The sequence below is a fragment of the Budorcas taxicolor genome, chromosome 15, assembly GCF_023091745.1.
Source record: "Budorcas taxicolor isolate Tak-1 chromosome 15, Takin1.1, whole genome shotgun sequence".
In the NCBI taxonomy this organism is placed as follows: Eukaryota; Metazoa; Chordata; class Mammalia; order Artiodactyla; family Bovidae; genus Budorcas; species Budorcas taxicolor.
Window position 1 is genome coordinate 54778859 of NC_068924.1, and position 21726 is coordinate 54800584.

The following is a 21726-nucleotide window of genomic DNA, read 5'->3' on the forward strand; positions in this document are numbered from 1 at the left end:
TGGGAATTATGCTCTCTTGTTGGATTTTCTAGAATCCACTGACTGTGGAATCAGTATAATTTTTTTCTTGTGCAATCGTAGAATTCACCAGTGAGCACACCTGCATCTGGGATTTTCTGTTGAAAGTTTTTACACTACAATGTCAGTTTCTTTATGTATTTCTTATTGAGTTTTTCAAAAGATAAAATTTATATTTCAAGGCAGGACAAGAAAATTTAAGGATAAAATGCTCTTTCTCTGTCCTTTGGCCCTCCTTCTCCTGACCCCACCCCTTCAATGTGCAATGTGCTTCTGCCTTGAACATCAACAAGATCTCAAAGATGGGAATGACTGCTTTACTGGAAACATCAATTTTTACTTTTCTTCTGATGCTACTAATGTGATGTCTTAAAAGATTAGCATTCTTTCTCAACTCTGCAAGGGTTCATGGTGACTTTCTGCTCACTTTATATGTGCTTATCTGGTCTGTTTATCTTTGGTGAATGCTATGTAAAATGTCAGCATGCCATTTTTTCTTTTTTGAAAAGCACTTGTTAACATTTAATTAATTTCCCAGCATGTGACTTTAAGCCACCAGGACACAAGCCCCATCTACATGCTTAATCTTCTCAGCTCTTCTGCTGAAGAATCTGGCTTTCATGATGACAGGCTGCTTTGGGAGCTTTCCCTTCCCCAGAACTTTATTTACTACAATCTATTTACTACAAAGTTCTGGGGAAGGGAAAGCTCCTAGATTGCACCACATCAGTAATAAGAACAGCACCTGTCTTGTTCTTGGCAGCATTTACTTGGGTCTGCTCACTGACCAATGTCCACAATTTATCAAGGTCGATATTTGGGCAGAAACTCTGGTTCCTCTTTTAGTGGTAATGCCTCATACCAACTTTCCCAGAGTATCGTGGGTGATAGATGTCGAAGTTGATCCTGTGGTCATGCATGCTACCTGCATTATCTCGGCCTCCTAGGTGTTTTCGGTGTTTGTCCATGTGGTTGTGGCTCATGTGGCCCCTAAGTTTATGGGTCGTCCTTAGTCTGGATGGCATGTTGTCGGCCTAGACGAGAGAGGTCAGCATGTCATTGTGATGTATGATCTTTTGTCTTGAAAACCTATATGACTGTGCCTTGAACATCAACTACTAGAACAGTTCTCAGAGCTTTTGAGAGTCTGTCTCCTGGTTATAATCTTCAGTTTGGCTCAACTTCTTTTTTAAAATTTGATTGTTAATTGAATTTTCATGATACAAAGAATTGTTCCATTTCATCTAAATTGGCAGATTTATGCACATGGACTTAAGTACTACAACCATGCCTAATTTTACAACTGAATTAACAACTGGTTCTGAAAGCTCTGAGATCTATTTAGTTCTTATAAGCCAATATGAGCCAGCTCCACTATTCACTTTATTACCTTTGTTAATGACTGGAGGGTCTGAACTGATGAACATTCTTTCATTCCTAATGTTTGAAACTTGTGTATTTTCTTTTTGTCTTGGTCAATTGACTAGACGTTTATCAATTTTGTTGATCTCTAAAGAATAAACTTTTGTTTCATTGATGTTTTCTATTTCTCTGTTTCCATTTCACTGATTTGTGCTTTTTATTTTTTTTCTCTTCTGTTTACTTCAAGTTAAATTTGCTCTTTTTCTAGCTTATTAAAGAGGAAGCTTACATTTTTGATTTGAGACCCTTCTTTCCTAACATAAGCAGATAATCCCAGGAGTTTTTCTCTACTCACTGCCATAGTTGCATTCTACCAATTTTTAAAAACTTTTATGCATTTTTGGTTGTGCTGAGTCTTCATTACTGTGTGTGGGCTTTCTCTAGCTACAGCAACTGGGGGCTACCCTTCTTTGCAGTGTGCAAGCTTCTCACTGTGGTGGCTTCTCATTGTTGAGTATATGCTCTAGGAGGCTGGGCTCAGTAGTTGTGGTACCTGTGCTTAGTTGCTCTGTGGCATGTGGGATCTCCTTGGACCAGGGATCAAACCTTTGTCCCCTGCATTGGCCACAGGATCACCAGGGAAGCTCTGCCCATTTTAATATGTTGTATTTTTTTTTGATTCAATGTAAAACATATGCAATTTTCTCTGAGATTTCTCCCCTTTTTTCTATGGGTTATTTAGAGGTGTGGGTTTTTTTTTTTTTTTTGTTTTGTTTTTTTGTTTTAGCTTTTTGGAAGCTTTCAATTCTAAAAAAAACCCAAATCCAAATTCTGGAGCTTAAGAACTCAACAGATATGATGAAGAATGCATGAGACAGCATTTGAAATACAGAAATGGAAGAGAGAATAAATGAGCTGGAAGAAAGGAATCTACCAATGCTTCAGATGGAAGAGGAGAGAGAGCTAAGATTTCTAAAATAGTTAAGAAACACTATGCACAGTATCAGACTCATTAAGAAAGCCAAAATACAGGTAATGGGTATACCAGAATAAGAGAAGGGGAAAGGTGGCCGAGCAGTTATGTAAAGAAGTAATAGCCGGAAACTTCCTAAACCTGGACATACAAATCCATAAAGCTAAGAGATCACCTTATCTCAATGCAAAATGACCTTCTCCAAGACACATTATAAGGAAGGTGTCAGGGTCCATGATAAAAAAAAAGAAACTAGGGAAAAGTATTGCCCAAAGGAATCCCCATTAGATTACCAGCAAAACTCTACAGGCCAGAAAAGAGTGGAATGACATATTGAAAGTACTGAAAGATAAAAGCTGCTTGTCCAGAATACTCTATCCAACAAAGTTATTCTTTAGATAGGAGAAATTCAGGCTCTCCCAGACAAAGATTAAGGAGTTCCTCAGCACTAGATCTGCCTCACAAGAAATACTGACAGGAGCTTTTCCAAGGAAAAGATAAAAGTATACATAGCTCTCAGTAATGTAGAAAACTGTAACTCTAGTTTAGAACAGAGTGTTAAACATTAAACTATCATATAAAGGTTAAAGGAAGGAGCTTCGTAAATAACTATAGCTACTACAATGTGGCAACAAACTCTAGAATAAAAAGAGATAATTTCTACAGAAAATAAAAAAAGGGAGGACAGCAAATTAAGAAAAATTGCTATCAACAGGAAAAAGACTATTTAATCTATGAGAAAGATGTCCTATGCAAACCCCATGATACTCAGAAAACAAAAATCTAGAACACAGATAGTAAACATAAAGAGGAAAACTCAGCAAGCAACCACAGAAAATCACTGATTTACAAAGACAGAAACACAAGAAAAAAGAAACAATGGAGATATGAAACAACCAGAAAACAAAAGATAAATTTGCAGTAGTAAATTCTTAAATATCAACAATCATCTGAAATGTAAATGGATTGAACTCACCAATCAAAAGGCACAGAGTGGCGGGATGGATTAAAAAATAAGACTGAACTGTATGGTGTCTTCAGGATACTTGTTTCAGTTCTAAAGATACACACAGACTCAAAATGAAGGGACTGAAGATAATACTCCATGCAAATTATAATCAAAAGAAAGCAAATGTAGTTATACTTATGCCCAACAAAATAAACTTTAGAGCAAATGGTAACAAGGAACAAAGAAAGTCACGATGTAATGATAAAAGGGTTTAAACATCAACAATACATAACATCATAAATACTGAGTTGGCCAAAAGGTTCATTCATTTTTTTCCATAAGATGGTTCTAGAAGCACTTAGCTGTCTAACTTCATTTGAAACAATTTTGTTAGATTCTATTGTGACAGCTGTCATTCAGTTCAGTTCAGTCACTCAGTTGTGTCTGACTCTTTGTGATCCCATGGACTGCAGCATGCCAGGATTCCCTGTCCATTACCAACTCCCAGAGCTTACTCAGACTCATGTCCATTGAGCTGGTGACACCATCCAACCATCTCATCCTCTGTCGTCCCTTTCTCCTCCCACCTTCAATCTTTTCCAGCATCAGGGTCTTTTCAAATGAGAAAAATTGCTAGACTATTTAAAAACTTTTTAAAAAGTTATCAAAATTGGTGAATTTTTATGTAGCTATTTTACTTCATCTTTAATGTTTCATAATGACACTTTTTATTATGTTGATTTCTACTGTAGAGCAAATGAGTCAGTCATAGGTCCCTTCCCTCTTGAACTTCCCTTCCACTCCCACCCCATTCCATCCCTCTAGGTTGTTACAGAGCACTGAATCTGAGCTCCCTGAATCATACAGCAATTGTGTAGCCATTTTAATATGGAAGATGGAATAAAATAGCAAAATTTTCAGCATATTATGCTTTATTATTTCAAGAAAGGCGAAACACAACTGAAATACAAAAAAAGATTTGTGCAGTGTATGGAGAAGGTGCTGTGACTGATAGAACACGTCAAAAGTAGTTTGTGGAGTTCAGGGCTGGAAATTTCTAAACAGACTGGAGGCCAGTTGAAGTTGATAGTGACCAAATCGAGACATTAATTGAGAACAATCAAAGTTATACCACAAGGGAGATAGTCGACATACTCAAAATAACCAAGTCAGGTGTTAAAGATCATTTGTACCAGCTTGGTTATGTTTATTGCTTTGATGTTTGGGTTCCACATAAGTTAAGTGAAAAAGACCTTGAAAGTATTTCTGCATGCGATTCTCTACTTAAACATAATGAAAATGTTTCATTTTTAAAACAAATTGTGATTGGTGATGAAAAGTGGATATTGTACAATAATGTGGAACAGAAGTGATTGTGGGGCAAGCAAAATGAACCACCACCAACCACACCTGGTCCTCATCCACAGAAGCTGAAAATGTGAATATGGTGGGATTGGGAGTCCTCTATTATGAGCTCATTCTGGAAGACCAAATGACAAATTCCAACAAGTACTGCTCTCAGACCAACTGAAAGCAGCATTCAATGAAAAGTATCCAGAATTAGTCAGCAGAAAATAATCATCCATCAGGGTAATGCAAGCCTGCATGTTTCTTTGATGATCAGGCAAAAACTGTTATGGTTTGGTTGGGAAGTTCTGATTCAACTGCTATATTCATTAGACATTGCATCTTTGGATTTCCATTGATTTTGGTCTTTACAAAATTCTCTTAGTGGAAAACATTTAAGTTTCCTGAAAGATTGTACAAGGCACCTGGAATAGTTCTTTGCTCACAAAGATAAAACGTTTTGAAGAGAGAATTATGAAGTTGCCAGAAAAATGGCAGAAGGTAGTGGAACAAAATGGTGAATACGTTGTTTAAAAAACTTCTTGATGAAAATGAAAAAATGTCCTTCATTTTTACTTAATAGCTTAAGGAGCTGTTTGGCCAACCCAATATTTAATAACTTGTTCTCACCACTCCTCTGAATTTAGGTACAAATTCTCTTTACTGAGTCACTATGTTTCAGAGCAATGCAGTTATTTTCATAAACTGAATAAAAATATGTGCCCCGTTACACTGGGATATACCTGGAAAAACTGATTGTGTTGTAAAGGTCATATCTGAAGGATCATATCTGAGAATAAATGTCACTCAATCGAATATGGCAAACCATCAGTCCTCACTAAGGGCACATCTGATCAGTATTTGTAACCAATGCCTATGAGCCTTCCTAGGCAAACTATCTGGTGTTCCCTGTTGTACACGGGGGCTTCCCTAGTGGCTTAGCTGGTAAAGAATCTGCCTGCAATGCAGGAGACCTGGGTTTGACCCCTGGGTTGGGAAGATCCCCTGGAGGAGGGAAAGGCTACCCACTTCAGTATTCTGGCCTGGAGAATTCCATGAACTGTATAGTCCATTGGGTTGCAAAGAGTCAGGCATGACTCTTGTACATTGAGTCAAGATGTACATTGTTTCAGCATTACAGGTAAGAAAGATCAATGACTAGCAGGAAAAGGAAAGAGAAATTGGCACATATTTGTAGCTATAGATGTGAACCCTGGTTCAAGTGAACTTCTAACTTTTAAAGTAGTAGTGAGCAGAAGAGCCCTGGAATGACAGGGACTATTAAAAGTGAAATTCTAGATTCCTTATGTACTCTCTAGACAGAACCTCATTTAATAGCCTTAGGAGTTGTACAACACAATCTGACTCTAGATTTGCTGATTATACAACAAGGAACCTTATGTGTAGTAACCAACTCTTTTAACTGCACTGATGTAAATCAATAAAGACAAATAACACAAATCGCAATGAGAACAGCCTCTAAATAGTCTATAGAGTTTATTTATGATCACAAGAGGGGAACTAAATTATTCAAAACTCAGAAATAAGGCTTGTTGAACCCTCCAGTATTATGGTAGCACATTTTTTTCTTACCAGGCACACCTAAGTGTCATCTCTTAAGGGAATGTATCTTTCTTTGAATTATTTATTATTAATTAGGGACAGACTATGTAAAGTTAGATGTTCACTTCTAGAAAACTGATAAAAGAGGAAAAGATTTTTGTGTGGTAAAGATGCAAATGAGTTTTGCTAGAGAAGAGAACTCTAAAAGTAAACTTTATTGTCACAGAGTATATTAACCAAAACAATACACTAGATTTGTATCCAACTAAGCAATGCAATTTTAGTATTTCTTCGTTGCACTGAGTATTTGCATGTTGGTTTCTCACTTTTCTTTTGAGTGGGGTTTGTCATCCTGCTTGTTCCCACATGAATATGCTGAATAAAACTTGTACTCTGTTTACTGTCTATATGCATGAGAATTATATCTCTGTAATTTTGAGATTTATACTTTCACAAACAAGAGGATATAAAGATGTTCCACACAAAGGGGTTTTACTGGAGAAACAGGAACTCAGCTAAGCTTCCAGAGACAACTCCCAGAATTTTTGTATCTATTTTTATTTCATTACTGATCAGATTACTTAATTTCCACATGTAATCTCAAGAAAAACAAATGTACTAACAAATAATCATCAACTCACCACCATTTCAATCCATAATTATACCTATCCAAATGAAGAGAAACCCAGAGTAACTTTCACAAAGAAAACCAATTTTTCTTCGGAAAATTGTCCAAACATTCAAATCTTTAAAATATATAGCATACAAGTAAAAAAACATAAACAAACCTGAAAATAAAGCTGCTTAGATAACCATATTTGAACCTGAGGTTTCAGGATACTCCTCAGTAGCTAAAGCAACAGCAAAACAAAGCACTTCAAGCATATAATCTAAATATGCTAGGAAAAAACAGTTAATCCTAAAAGAAACCACCAAAATTTATTACAATAACATATCTAATCACACCACTTACCATGGAGACTTTTACCAGCCATATGTTACACAACAGATACAATAACAGCTTATTCATCTGGAACACACATTAGACAAAACATCACCTATGACTAAGCCAATATATGCATTTTAATAAAGCATCTCTAGTTTCTATGTGTCTATTTATTCATGTATGATGAGACATGTACAGAGCCTACATATAGACACTTGGACTATCAGATTGGTCCCACTACTTTCATATATGGAAATAGTGCTTATAGGCTATGTACTCATATGATAATAAGTATTCTGAGGTGATACTGTCATTACAAATCAGTCTTTAGCTATTCCTTGTGTTAACACTAGTTAACAGAATACATTTGAAGTGCATAAATTTACCCTCACATAGCTCTTTACTTCTCACTCTTTTAACATGAAAAAGATTAAATGGATCTTCTAGATTAACATTAGAGATAAATAAAATTCCATTCCAACTAGTACATAATTAAAAGTATTTGAAAACTGTTTTCCTAATTACACATTAACTGATAAGGGAGCTATTACTACAGCTGCCCCCAACTATCTTAGCTCTGCTGCCACAGGTGCTAGCAATATGAATGCTTGCTGTATGCCCTGCTCAGATATTTGTTGTCAAAATCAAAGACTCAAAATGAGTACATCTGATTGATAAAACCGAATTCATGTACATTCCCTCTGGACATATGATAACATGGAAAATGTAAGTTTTGTTTTAACTTTCTTGAGAAGGCAGGCTTGACTTTTATCACATGCAAATTTGACCTTTTGTTTTACCTGTTTAAAATATTCAGGATAATTCTAAACTCTCTAACTTGTTATTTAAGCAATGCTAGTCTCCTCATAACATATTTTCCTGATTATTCTCTCCATCTGTTTCTCCCATCTCCTCCCTACCTCTCCTTCCTTTCTTTCTTACACATTCATACACACACACACACACACACACACACACACACACACACACACACACACACATATATCTCCTCTTGCTCCAGTATACTATAATCTCTGAAACAAACCACCATCAATCCATCAATGCCCATGGTTCCTCTTAATAATGATCTTATTTTAGTTCAAATGATACCTTTGCATGAAATGTTTTCCAACTCTCTCAAGTAGATTCATTCACACTTGCATCAAAATTACACTGCACATAGTGTACTTATCTCCAGGAGCAGCATATGACTATACAAGAGGGAGTAAATACAGATTTTTTGACCTGGGGAATGTGTCTTACCCATGAATCTGCAAACCATTTGCCTGCATTCAGAGTTGACAGGAAATCCCAATAAAAAAAGCTACTCTGTTCGTCAGAGGCATTTGGCATGACTTCCAAGATATTGGTTGTTCTTCTCAGGTCATAATCATGCATGAGGAAAGGCACCTCATCCAGGCTGCATGCAAAGGGAAAAATAAGAGAAAGGGTCAGTAGATTGAATTCAGTCCTTTTGGCAGACAGAGTCAGAAAGTCCATCAGGGTGACAAGTCTTACTCCTACCAGTCTCAGCAAGTTCAGTTCAGTTCAGTTCAGTTCAGTTCAGTTCAGTCCAGTTCAGTCGCTCAGTTGTGTCTGACTCTTTGCGACCCCATGAATCACAGCACGTCAGGCCTCCCTGTCCATCACCAACTCCTTGAGTTCACTCAAACTCATGTCCATAGAGTCGGTGATGCCATCCAGCCATCTCATCCTCTGTCGTCCCCTTCTCCTCCTGCCCCCAATCCCTCCCAGCATGAGGGTCTTTTCCAATGAGTCAACTCTTCACATGAGGTGGCCAAAGTATTGGAGTTTCAGCTTTAGCATCAGTCCTTCCAATGAACACCCAGGACTGATCTCCTTTAGAGTGGACTGGTTGGATCTCCTTGCAGTCCAAGGTACCAGTAATTCATAGTTGATGTCAATATTTTAATGCCGTAGGGATCAGCCTTTTCTGGTGTATAATAATAATGTTTATGATGAAAGAATAACTTCTCTATCCATGAACTTTGTAGAATGGAGAGAAAGGTAGAGTAGTGACTTGAGAGTAAAGTGAATGGGGTGAGGATGGGGCAATGCTCTGTGGTCTTCAGAATCATAGAAAGTAGGCACCCAGACAATCTCCCTCTGTTTCTCTGACCCATTTTCCAGCCAGGCACCTGCCATGAGTGAGTACTTCTTGTCCTAGACACTTCACATCAGGTCGTATCATTAGAAAAGGTCCTAATTTTGTTTTCTGAAGTTTTCCTTAAAGAATCTCTGTTTATATGAGACTTTCTTCTTTTCTCATTAAAATACCTAAGAAGAGAACTTTGTAATGGGTATCAGAGAGTAATAGGGTTGAAACTTAGCATCCTTCCCATAAACAATTAGAAAACTGGATAAAATAAGGAAATAACTTTTTCAATCAATGGACAACAATGAGCACAACATGATGGTTTTGGAGAAAAGGTAAACAAATAAACAGCTTCTACCATTCTCCAGGCTTTCTTCTTGCAAGTGAATACTGGACTGTGGTACTAAGAAAAACCTAAAAGCGACCCGGAAATTATGCTGAAATGAGAAAAAAACTAGATGAAGGAGAGGTCAAGACAGCTAGACTTTGTGGATTAGAGTTCCACAGGAGATTGAGCTATGCTAAAAAGAAGACTGTTAGGGAAATATGTAAAGATTTTCCTTCAATATATGAATAAATATCAAAGGATACCCTTGTGGAGTAAAATTCTTTGAAACCTGCTAAGATCAACTTTGAGAAAAATTATCAGAAAATTCTAAGACAGTTTGGACAGCTTCCACTGGGTGTGTGAATGAGTCAAGTTCCATCCAGTGAGAGTGCACAGATCTCAGTAATAACTCAGGCATTCTCTAGAGACTACAGAGGGCTGCACTTCTGAAACGGGGATAATTTAAAACTAGAATGACTTTGGAACTTCCACTAAAGGACTTAAAAGCATGTCAATGCATGGCAAAACCACTACAATATTGTAAAGTAATTAGCCTCCAATTAAAATAAATACACTTATATTAAAAAAAAGCAAGCCTCCAAAGAATCTTCAATCAACTTAACTGCATGCTAACAAAAGTCTAAAATTCTTTCAAGGAGAAGAAAATTTACTAGCATGGTAAAATCACAAAGTCCAGCACATAAACAAAATTTATCTGATAGGTAAAGAAGGAGAAAAATGTACCTATAACCCGGAGAAATTACCCAATAATGGGAAACTTGGAAAGGAAAGAGATGGTAAAATTAATAAATAAGGATGTTAAATGATACAAAACATATATATAAGTGATGTATAAAACAGATGTAAAGGAAAATATGAACATAATGAAGACATACTTGTAGGAAACAAAAAATAAGGGGAAATTCCAGAGCTGAAATGAAAAAGTTTCATGGAAGTAAAAATTCAATAACTGAATTTTGCTACTGAATAATAAATGACATGAAAATTTCATTGGGTGAAATTATTATCAGATTAGGTATTATAGATGATCACTGAATTTGCAGATGTAGGAATATAATTTATCCAAATTATATATGTGTGATTGGAATCCTAAGAGGAGAGGAAGAACAGGAAAAAAAAAGTCTGAGGAAATGAAAGTTTTTAAAAAATCTCCAAAACTTTATAAAAATTATGCACCAATACATCCAAGAATATTAATGTATTCAAAGAAGGATAAATATAAGAGTACACATACACATACCCACATTAAGAACTATTATAATACAATCTGTCAGGTTTTCAATTCTTCCAAAATCACAAGACACAAAAAATAGGAAAGTACAGCCCATTAAAAGGCAAAAAGTAAATCAACAGAAACTGTCCCTGAAAAAGAGCTGATATAAGATATACTAAACATTAAATATTAAAGATACTCAAAGAACTAAAGGAAGTTGTAGATAAAGTTTAAAAAGCTATATATGAATAAAATGGACATATTAATAAAGAGATTCAAAAAACCTAAAAAGAAAGCAGAAAGAAATTTTGGAGCTAAAATGAAGAAGTGAATAAAAAAATTGATTAGAAGGATTCAAAGGCAAACTAAATCAGGCAGAAGAAAGAATCAGTGACCTTGAAAATAGGACAATATGAGTTATTGAGTCTGAGGAAGAGAATAAAAAAAGACTGCAGAAAAGTGAAAAGTCTAATAAGGTAACCCAGACACCAAAGCTAGACAAGCACTTCAAAAAAGGAAATTATAGATCAATATCCCTTAGGAACAGTGATGCAAAACTCCTCAACAAAACAAGCAAATAGAATTTAGCAGTATAATAACAGGAATATAGACCACGACCAAGTGGAATTTATTCTGACACGCAAGAATATTTCAACATATCAAAATCCATCAACATCATATACTACATTGATAGAATAAAGGGGAAAAATGACCATCCCAATTGATGCAGAAAAAGCATATGACAAAATTCTACACCATTTAATGATAAAAAACACTAAACAGACTAGAAATAGAAGGAAACCACTCCTGGGACTTCACTGGTGGTCCAGTGGCTGGGACTCTGTGTTCTCAATGCATGGGGCTGGATTTTGATCCTGGGTTCAGGAGCTAGATCCTGCATGCTGTGAATGGGAGTTCACATGCTGCAACAAAGTATCTGGGATGTGGTAACTGGGGATATTGCATGCTGCAATGAAGATTAAAGATACTGCATGCCACAACTAAGACCTGGTTCAGTTCACTCGCTCAGTCGTGTCAGACTCTTTGTGACCCCATGAACTGCAGCACTCCAGGCCTCCTTGTCCATCACCAACTCCCGGAGTTCACTCAAACTCAGGTCCATCGAGTCGGTGATGTCATCCAACCATCTCATCCTCTGTCGTCCCCTTCTCCTCCTGCCCTCAATCTTTCCCAGCATCAGGGTCTTTTCAAATGAGTCAGCTCTTCGCATCAGGTGGCCAAAGTATTGGAGTTTCAGCTTTGGCATCAGTCCTACCAATGAACACCCAGGACTGATCTCCTTTAGGATGGACTGGCTGGATCTCCTTGCAGTCCAAGGAACTCTCAGGAGTCTTCCCCAACACCACAGTTCAAAGGCATCAATTCTTCGACACTCAGCTTTCTTTATAGTCCAACTCTCACATCCATACGTGAATACTGAAAAACCATAGCCTTGACTAGATGGACCTTTGTTGGCAAAATAATGTCTCTGCTTTTTAATACGCTATCTAGGTTGGTCATAACTTTCCTTCCAAGGAGCAAGCGTCTTTTAATTTCATGGCTGCAATCACCATTCGCAGTAATTTTGGAGCCCAGAAAAATAAAAAATCAGCCACTGTTTCCACTGTTTCCCTATCTATTTGCCATGAAGTGATGGGACCGGATGTCATGATCTTAGTTTTCTGAATGTTGAGCTTTAAGCCAACTTTTTCCACTCTCCTATTTCACTTTCATCAACAGGCTCTTTAGTTCTTCTTCACTTTCTGCCATAAGGGTGGTGTCATCTCATATCTGAGGTTATTGATATTTCTCCCGGCAATCTTGATTCCAGCTTGTGCTTCCTCTAGCCCAGTGTTTCTCATGATGTGCTCTGCATATAAGTTAAACAAGCAGGGTGATAATATATAGCCTGACGTACTCCTTTTCCTATTTGGAACCAGTCTGTTGTTCCATGCCCAGTTCGAACTGTTGCTTCCTGACCTGCATACAGGTTTCTCAAGAGGCAGGTCAGGTGGTATAGTATTCCCATCTCTTTCAGATACAGCCAAGTAAATAAATATTTTTAAAAAGAAAAAAAAAAGGAAACTACCCCAATATAAAGACATATATGAAAAATCCAGAGTGAACACTGTACTCAGTGGTAAAAGACTGAAAACTTTTCCTCTAAGATTAGGAATAGGCAAGGATGTCTGCTTTGAGGACCCCTGTTCATAACAGTCCTGGAAACTCTAGCCATAGCAACTAGGTAACATAGGGAAATAAAATGCATACAGACTGAAAAGGAATAAATAAAATCACTTCTGTTTTTAGATGATATGATCTTATGTACAGAAAATTCTAAGATTACACATACTTAAAAGAAAACCAGTGAATGAATTCAGTGAAGCAGCAGGAATCTAAGTCAACACACAAAAGTCAGTTGCATTTCTACATACTAAGATTTGAACAATCAGAGAAAGAAATTAGAAAAGCAACTGCATTAGCATCCATTTAGTAAAAGAATAAAGTACATAAGAATTAAACAAGGAGGTGAAAGATGTATATAGTGAAGTCTAGAAAACATTACTGAAATGAAGGTTAGAAGACACACATAAATGGAAATAATCCCATGTTTATAGACTGGAAGACTTCACATTGGTATGATGTCAATACTATCCAAAGCAATCTTACAGATTCAGTGCAATCTACTGACAAAATCTCAATAACATTTCTATTAAGAAATAGAAAAATTCAACCTAAAATTCATAAGGAATCACAAGGAATCCCAAGCAGTCAGAAGAATCTTAAAAGAACAAAAGTAGAGGACTCACACGTCCTGGTTTTAAAACTTACTGTGAAGCAACAGTAATCAAAATAGTGTGGTATTGGCATAAAAACAGACAAACTAATAAAGAGGCTGGAAACAAAGCCTCACATATATGGTCAAATGATTTTTGACAAGAGTGCTAAGGCCATTCAACAGGGAAAAGACATCTTTTCCACAAATTGTTCTGGGAAAACTGGACATTCACATGAAAAGAATGAAACTAGGCCTTTACTTAAATTAATACCATATACGAAAACTTAGATGAAAATATAGGGGAAAATCATGACATTGGATTTGGCAATGACTTTTTTTTCTATGATGACAAAAGTAGAGGCAAAAACAAACAAAAAATCAGACAAACTGGTTTCATGAAAATCAAAAATTTATACATCAAAATATACTACTGACAACCTAAAAAGGCAACCCATAAACTACAAGAAAATATTTGCAAATCATATTTGTGATAAGGGATTAATGTCCAGAATATAAAGAGAACTCCTAAATCTCAGCAACAAAAAAATAACCTGATTCAAAAATGGGCAGAGGACTTGACTACAAATCTGTCTAAAGAAGACTTGACTGGCTAATAATTACATGAAAAGAAGCCCAACATTACCAATCACTGGGGAAATGCAAATCAAAATTATAATGAGATGCCATCTCACAAAGATTAAGATAGCTCCTATTCAAAAAGCAGAAACCAACAAGGTTTGTTATTGGTGAGAACGTGGAGAAACTGGAACCCTTGTATACTGTTGGTGGGAACTCAAGATGGTACAGCCACTTTGGAAAAGAGTAATGGCAATTCCTCAAAAAATGAACAATAGAATTACCATCCATCTCACTTCTAGGTATACACTCAAAAGACTGAAAGCAGTATCTCAATGAGGTATGTATGTACCCATGTTCATGACTACATTATTCACTATAGCTAAAATTGGAAGCAACGAGTGTCCATCAACTGATGAATGGAGAAGCCAAATGTAGTATATATATACAGAGGAATGTCATTCATCCTTTTTAGGATGGAAATCCTGCAACATGCTACAATGGGAATGAACTTTCTAGATGTTAAGCTAAGTGATATAAGCCAGTAACATATGAAAAGTACTGTATGATTCCACTTACATGAAGTAGTCTACTAAATCATAAACGAAGAAAGCAGAATGGGATTGCCAGGGTCTGGGGCTGAGGAGGAGGCATTGGGAAGTATTATTTAATGGGTACAGACTTTCAGTTTTACAAGATAAAAACAGTTTTGGAGATAAACAGTTGAAGTTAGGCAATATTATAAATAATATATGTTTTATTTATTTTTATTTAAGTTAAAAATTTTTAAAAAATTAATTTATTTTAATTGGAGGGTAATTAGTTTACAATATTGTAGTGGTTTTTGCCATACACTGACATGAATCAGCCATGGGTGTACATGTGTTCTCCATCCTGAACCCCCCACTCACCTCCCTCTCCATCCCACCCCTCAGGGTCATCTTACTGGACCAGCCCTGAGCACCTTGTCCCATGCATCGAACTTGGACTGGCGATCTGTTTCACATATGATAATATATATATTTCAATGTTATTCTCTCAAATCATCCCACCCTAGCCTCCTCCCACAGAGTTCAAAAGGCTGTTCTTTACATCTGTGTCTCTTTTGCTGTCTTGCATAAAAGGTCATCATTACCATCTTTCTAAATTTCAAATGAAGCAACTGACAAAGAATTAATCTCAAAAATATATAAGCAGCTCCTGCAGCTGAATTCCAGGTAAATAATATATGTTACAACTAAAGCATACATTTAAAAATGGTTAAGATGGTAGTGGGAGACTTTAATACCCCACTCACACCTATGGATAGATCAACTAAACAGAAAATTAACAAGGAAACATAAACTTTAAATGATACAATAGAGCAGTTCAGTTCAGTTGCTCAGTCGTGTCCGACTCTTTGCAACCCCATGAATCGCAGCACGCCAGGCCTCCCTGTCCATCAACAACTCCCAGAGTTCACTCAGACTCACGTCCATCGAGTCAGTGATGCCATCCAGCCATCTCATCCTCTGTCGTCCCCTTCTCCTCCTGCCCCCAATCCCTCCCAGCATCAGAGTCTTTCCCCATTTTACTACTTAGTAATTCTTGATATTACATTTTCCTGTTGTAGTTACTGCTGTGTTATTCCTGTTCTGGCTAGACTATGGCTGATAAGCAGTATTTATTAGTGATAAAACCTAGATTATGACCATCAATGTGTATGGTGGAGGTATGGGGAGGAGGTGGTAATGGGAAATGAAGACATCAAGACACAGAGAAACTGAAGGGTTGGAAGGGTCATTTACACTGAAGGTGAAGTCATAAGTAAGATAAGAGAGAAAGAAAACGTGCCAGGAGCTCATTGGCTCAACATCATGACCACATTAGGCCATGACCTCTAGGCACTTGCACAATGAACCCAGAAGCTCTGAAAGAACATCGTTTCAATTCTGCTTAAAATATCCTGCATGAAACAGCTGAGTAACACCACTGTCAGATAATGTCAAGAACCCTAGTTTGGGTCAAGAAATCTAGTCCTAATCCTGGCTTTATCATGTACTGATCCACAAACTTGTTATTTCTCATTGGGATGCCTTTGGCTAAGCTATTGCCTCTACCCAGATTCCCCATCTCTGCTTGGGAAAATACTATTTTTCCTTCAAGGTGCCACACAAACAGAGTTCTGAGCACAAAGATCATTTTCCACAGAGTAGGAGGGGGACTCACCCTCCTCCACTGAGGTTCCACTGCATTGCCTTATTCTTTTCTGGACGGCCCTCACCACACATGGTCCTGTACTGTATTTATTTGTAAACATGCCCTATCTCCTTCACTGGCTGGGAACAGCTCTTAGGCAGGACTATATTTCACTCATCTGCTTCTCCCCAGCACTCAAAAGGAGGATATAGTAGGAACATAGTAGGTACTCAGGGAATGTTAATTAAATAGATTGCTAAGGTAGGGCATGGGAACGAGTTATAAGCATGTTTGTAGGGGGTACAAATTTGAGCTATGTGTGGAGACTACACAGAGTGGTGTATGAGCCTGTGATTGAGAATGTACGGGTTGCAGATATGTGATTTGTAAAGGAGAAGTGGTTCATGTATGTGTGTCATGTGCGATGTCCCATGTGGACATGGGAGAAACTCCCACGGGCTTGCCCTCTCTACAGCCTGGGCCAGGCTGGAGTCGTCCATGGCATTGGTCTTTTCTCCTCTCACCCTGGCCCCTTCTTTCCTACCTTATTTGCACGTCACTCTCCAGTCCATGGGCCCCTTGTTCAACAGCTTTCTCAAAGGACATTATGGTATTCTCAGGTCCCAGCTGTGTAAGAAAAGGACATCAGGCCTTTAATCTCACAGTCTTTACTGCCAACATCCCTTGTAGGGTAGGGAGGGTCCCAGTAATGAAAAGACTTTAGGAAGCAGAGTTTGGTTCCCTTGGCTCTTTCTTTAAGGAATCTGTCTACATTCTACTCTATTGAACCTGACTTGGGGATTTGGCTCATCTGAGGCAATGTCACTGGGCACAATAAAGAGAAAAAAGACTGAGAATTAGGTGACCTGGGTTCAAGTCCAACTTCTACACTTAACTCCTTATTCCTGTCATCTCAAGCCAACTCTTTACTTCTCCAGGGGCTCCTGGATCTGATGTGCCATTGTCTCATCCGCACTCATGCACATCTGTACTTACTCACATCCGTCATGCTCAGACCTACCATGGGTGCACCTCTATGACCAAAGAAATCCGGCTTGGGTGCTAATTTATCCTTCTCCTGAACACAGGGAGAGTAAGTCCCAAATGGCACCACATAGAGACATAAAAGGATAAGAAGGAAGGGCAGTCCAACAACCACTTGCAGAACTGAAAAAGTTGGAAGGAGAAAGTGACAAAAAAGAAAAGAGGAATGCAGAACCATCCCAAGCAAATAACTATCCCCAAAACAACAGTCTGTAAATACCGAGTGTATGGGTTCATTGAATCTGTGGACTCATTGATTTACTCTCAATTTCTGTCATATCCCCATATTCTTTCAGTGACTTGAAAGTAAAGAACTATTCAAATAAAAAGTGTTATTAAGTCAAAATTATTGCAATTGCAAATTTACAAGGGACTGAGTTGTACAGGAGGTAGAAGGAGAGGGAATGTAAGGAATAACTTCTCAGAAGGAGGAGTAGTTTGGTTGGTTCTGAGTAAGTCCTCAAGCCCTTAAGGATCAGCCTAAAATGCCCCTGTACTGAAGGCAGTGAGGGATAGTAGAAGGGATACTAGCTAAAAGAAATCCAAGTTCAAAGCGAGACTACTCTTTTCTAATTTTATGACTTAGACATGTTGTTTAACCTCTTCGGATCTTTACTTTTCTCATTCTGAAAAATGGAATTATTTTGCTACTAACATCTGTCTCATGTAATAAATATGACAGTGTTGACTCATCACAGGTTCTCAGTAAATAGTAGACACTTCTCTCTTTCTCCTCATTCATCTCTTAAATACACACACAAACGCATACACAGACACACATACACAGCCTGACCATAATACCTGTTATCACTGGCCACTCCCCAACACATACTATTTTAGATCTTGGAGGATTTTACCCATTTGTACATTTTAAAATTACCACCTATGTTGCTTTCAAATCTAGATCTGCCAGCTCTAACCTCTCAACTTTGTGAGCATATTACACCACTTGTTTCTTCTTCTTTCACTAGTATTCTGGTTTCTTCTCATTCTAGCTAAAATTCAGGAAATGAAAAACAAAAGAGTCATTTTTGTGCCCTGTAAGTCCTTGCCCCCAGAAACATTTCCTAAAACCCACTGGTCACATGCACATACACACGTGTACACTCAATGACAACACTACCAATCGAGTTTTTCTCTTTCCTGCATCCTTGCACAAGTCAGGAAGCAAGCACTCCCTATTTAACCAGCAGTGAAAAAAAAGACATAGAAGAAGGTCCTCCTGGTTTCTCAGTAAGTGTGCTGAGAGAGAACTCCATTCTCAAAATAGTTTCATATACAGCTCTTGACTCTTGTTTGTTTCCATGATATTTCACTGGGGACTGTTTTGAAGTACTAAGATGTGTCCAGGGGATATCTGTACTTGGTTCTAGAGTTGAAAATAGTAATATTTGAATATAAACTAAAAGAACTCTGACTTGTACCATCACTGGTCAAATAAAATTAAAATTCCCTCTACCCTCCCCACAACTACTTCAACCTATTCCCAGACAGTCAATGTGTAACAATAGAGAGAAAATTCTTATTTTTCTAGAAGGAGAATCCCTTTTTAGAAGAGGGCCTGTCTGATCAGAGAAATGCTATGACAGGCCATGTAGGGTTGTGAGTTTGACCAGAAGCATGCCTGAGTAACAAGCTAAATGAATTTCAAAAAGCTACAGTGCTGGCTATCTACCAACCTTGTTTGGCTGAGTGAAGTACATTAGCTAAAGTCAGAGCTGGAAGAATCAGGGAAAGTTCCACCCTTAGGACATACCTTCTCCTTCCAAATGGATCAAGTAGAAGGCCACAGGCCAGGAAAGCAAAACCATTGCAGATATGCTGCTCAGGTGTATGTAGGGAGCAAAGACCTGAGAGAAAGCCAAAAGTCAGGCTGAACACATCTGGACAGACAGGGCTACTACTAAGGATGGTGCTTACCTGCAGTGACAGCCCAATGGTGAGCCATCTCTCTCTCCAAAAAGTTAATAAAATCCACATCAAAAATGAGCAAAACAGAATCACTATCAGAACCATGATCTAGGGAAATAAAAAGAATATCTTGACTTCTTTGGGCCTTCCCTGATAGCTCAGTTGTTAAATAATCTGCCCGCAGTGAAGGAGACCCCAGTTTGATTCCTGGGTTGGGAAGATCCACTGGAGAAGGGATAGACTACCCATTTTTCTTGGGCTTCCCTTGTGGCTCAGCTGGTAAAGAATCGGCCCTTAATGCAGGACACCTTGGTTCTATCCGTGGGTTTGAAGATCCTCTGGAGAAGGGAAAAGGCTACCCATTCCAGTATTTTGGCCTGGAGAATTCCATGGAGTCCATGGAATTAGTCCATGGGGTCACAAAGAGTTGGACACAACTGAGCAACTTTCACTTTGACTTTTAGACACTAATCTTGGATTAGAACTGTCCTTGGGAAATGTGCATGAGTGTGTGATAAGTCACTTCAGTCATATCCGACTCTTTGCAACCCTATGAACTGTAGCCTGCCAGTCTCCTCTGTCCATGGGATTCTCCAGCCAAGAATACTGGAGTGGATTGCCATGTATGTACTCACAGTTTCAGGGACCTCATTTCCTCATCTTTTTTAATCTAACCATTCTTTAATAATCCATGGATCTAATAATCCACCTTCTTTGCTGTGAAGTCTTTTTTGTGCACCATGGTTGGAAAACAAACAAACCTACACAGCTATGTGGTCTGATTCCTTTACTGATTTATTATCTCCATGTCAGCTTGGCCCTCAACATTGCTTAGCATGTCTCATTTAGTTTCAACAGTAGCCATTACAAATATTCTCTTTTTAAAAATATGACTCAATACAATCTCAGGTAAACAGTATTTTGTTCAATGTATGCTTTCCCCAAATAGACTATAAGCTTCATGAAATCAGGGATAATGTTCATGATTATATATTTATTGTCTTTAGAATGTCTGACACATAATAAACTTTCTATAAATATTTGGTTAACAGATGAAAAAACCCTGCCGGCCACAAAACTATATTTGGTCATAGGAAATGAACATCGAGACCAAGAATACATAACTTTAACTGCCTCCCTTCACATAGATAGTTTTCTATATGGATGTAGCCCTCTAGACAGTACTTGGTTTCCACTCCTCCATAATTCTTTATCTATGAAAGTAACTGAATCTGTAATTAAACCTCATAAAAGAAACTCCAGGCCTTGCTGCCCTCAGGGTTAATTTTTCAAACATTTAAGGAAGAAATATTTCAACTTTAAAAAACTCTTCCAAAGAATAAAGAGGGAATTTTCTCGAACTTGTTTTTTGAAGCCAACAAAAACACTGATATTCACACTCAACAAGGACATTATAGGAAACAAAAATGACATTCCAAATGCTTCTATACATAGGTCTATGTAGATATTAAAATCTTACATAACTTATTAGCAAACCAAATGCATCACAATACAAACTTTAATAGATGAATGAGACTCACCTGAATCTCATGCAATTCTGTGATTTTATTCCACACCAAGCTTTACTAATGATTTAAGGCAATTATAAGGTACAGATAAAACAGTTTCCCTTGGAGGTCTGTCAAAAGTAGCTATTCATAAAAAGGTCTTTCCTACATTACGATATATTCTGGTCTGGGACTCAACCTGTGAGGTGTGTTTTAAGCAAAGTATGTGGAAACATTTCTCCACAGAAGGACTTTTGGGTTATGGTGCATCATTTTTTTAAAAATATATTTTGTTAACTGCACAACTTCAGCCAGCCATGCTTCCCACCTTACAAATCTATAAATTCCAGGTAAGTTTACTTATTGTAGCAACCTAGATATACCGATTTAGATCCTCCTAGAAATTTCCATAGATAAGGACTCTCCATTATCTTTTGGCTAATAAATATCTTTAGTATGTTTATTAGGAGGTTGGGTTATTAGTTATATATAGATTTTTTTAAATAAAGAGTTTTAATTGAGGTCATTCATTGTTCTCTGAGCACACTTAAGTAGAAGGGGATACACTATAGGCCTGATTGCTAACCCTTTCCTTCCAGGTTTACTCTTTTCACACTGAAATTCCAAGCCCTAAAGAAACTCCCTTGCCAGGGAGACTTAAAGGCCAAGGGTTTAAAGGTCCACACAAATCAGTCATCTTCCAAGGGTATTCCAACTCCTCTAATAACCAGCTCCACCACTTCTCATTGGCTATGCATTCGTAACTGGAATTAGATCACAGAATACCTGAAGAGATAATGGCTTTGTTAAATTTATTAACAAAAATCCTATAGAATATGTGTCAGAATTGATTCTGAGGATGCTTGCCAAGGAAAAAACAATGTAATATTAAGG

General features: G+C 37.6%; 1 protein-coding gene across 1 annotated transcript in view; it reads right to left on the bottom strand.

The window, feature by feature from the left end:
- Nucleotides 1-21726, bottom strand: part of LOC128059925 (glycerophosphodiester phosphodiesterase domain-containing protein 4-like) — a 93681-nt gene that overhangs the window by 51194 nt on the left and 20761 nt on the right. The window contains exons 5-10 of the mRNA XM_052652174.1: nucleotides 19334-19432; nucleotides 19170-19263; nucleotides 18334-18408; nucleotides 17391-17536; nucleotides 16914-16996; nucleotides 8422-8578 (exon numbers count right to left, since the gene is read on the bottom strand). Of these exons, the coding sequence (XP_052508134.1) occupies nucleotides 8422-8578; nucleotides 16914-16996; nucleotides 17391-17536; nucleotides 18334-18408; nucleotides 19170-19263; nucleotides 19334-19432 (654 nt within the window). The remainder of the gene's footprint in view (nucleotides 1-8421; nucleotides 8579-16913; nucleotides 16997-17390; nucleotides 17537-18333; nucleotides 18409-19169; nucleotides 19264-19333; nucleotides 19433-21726) is intronic.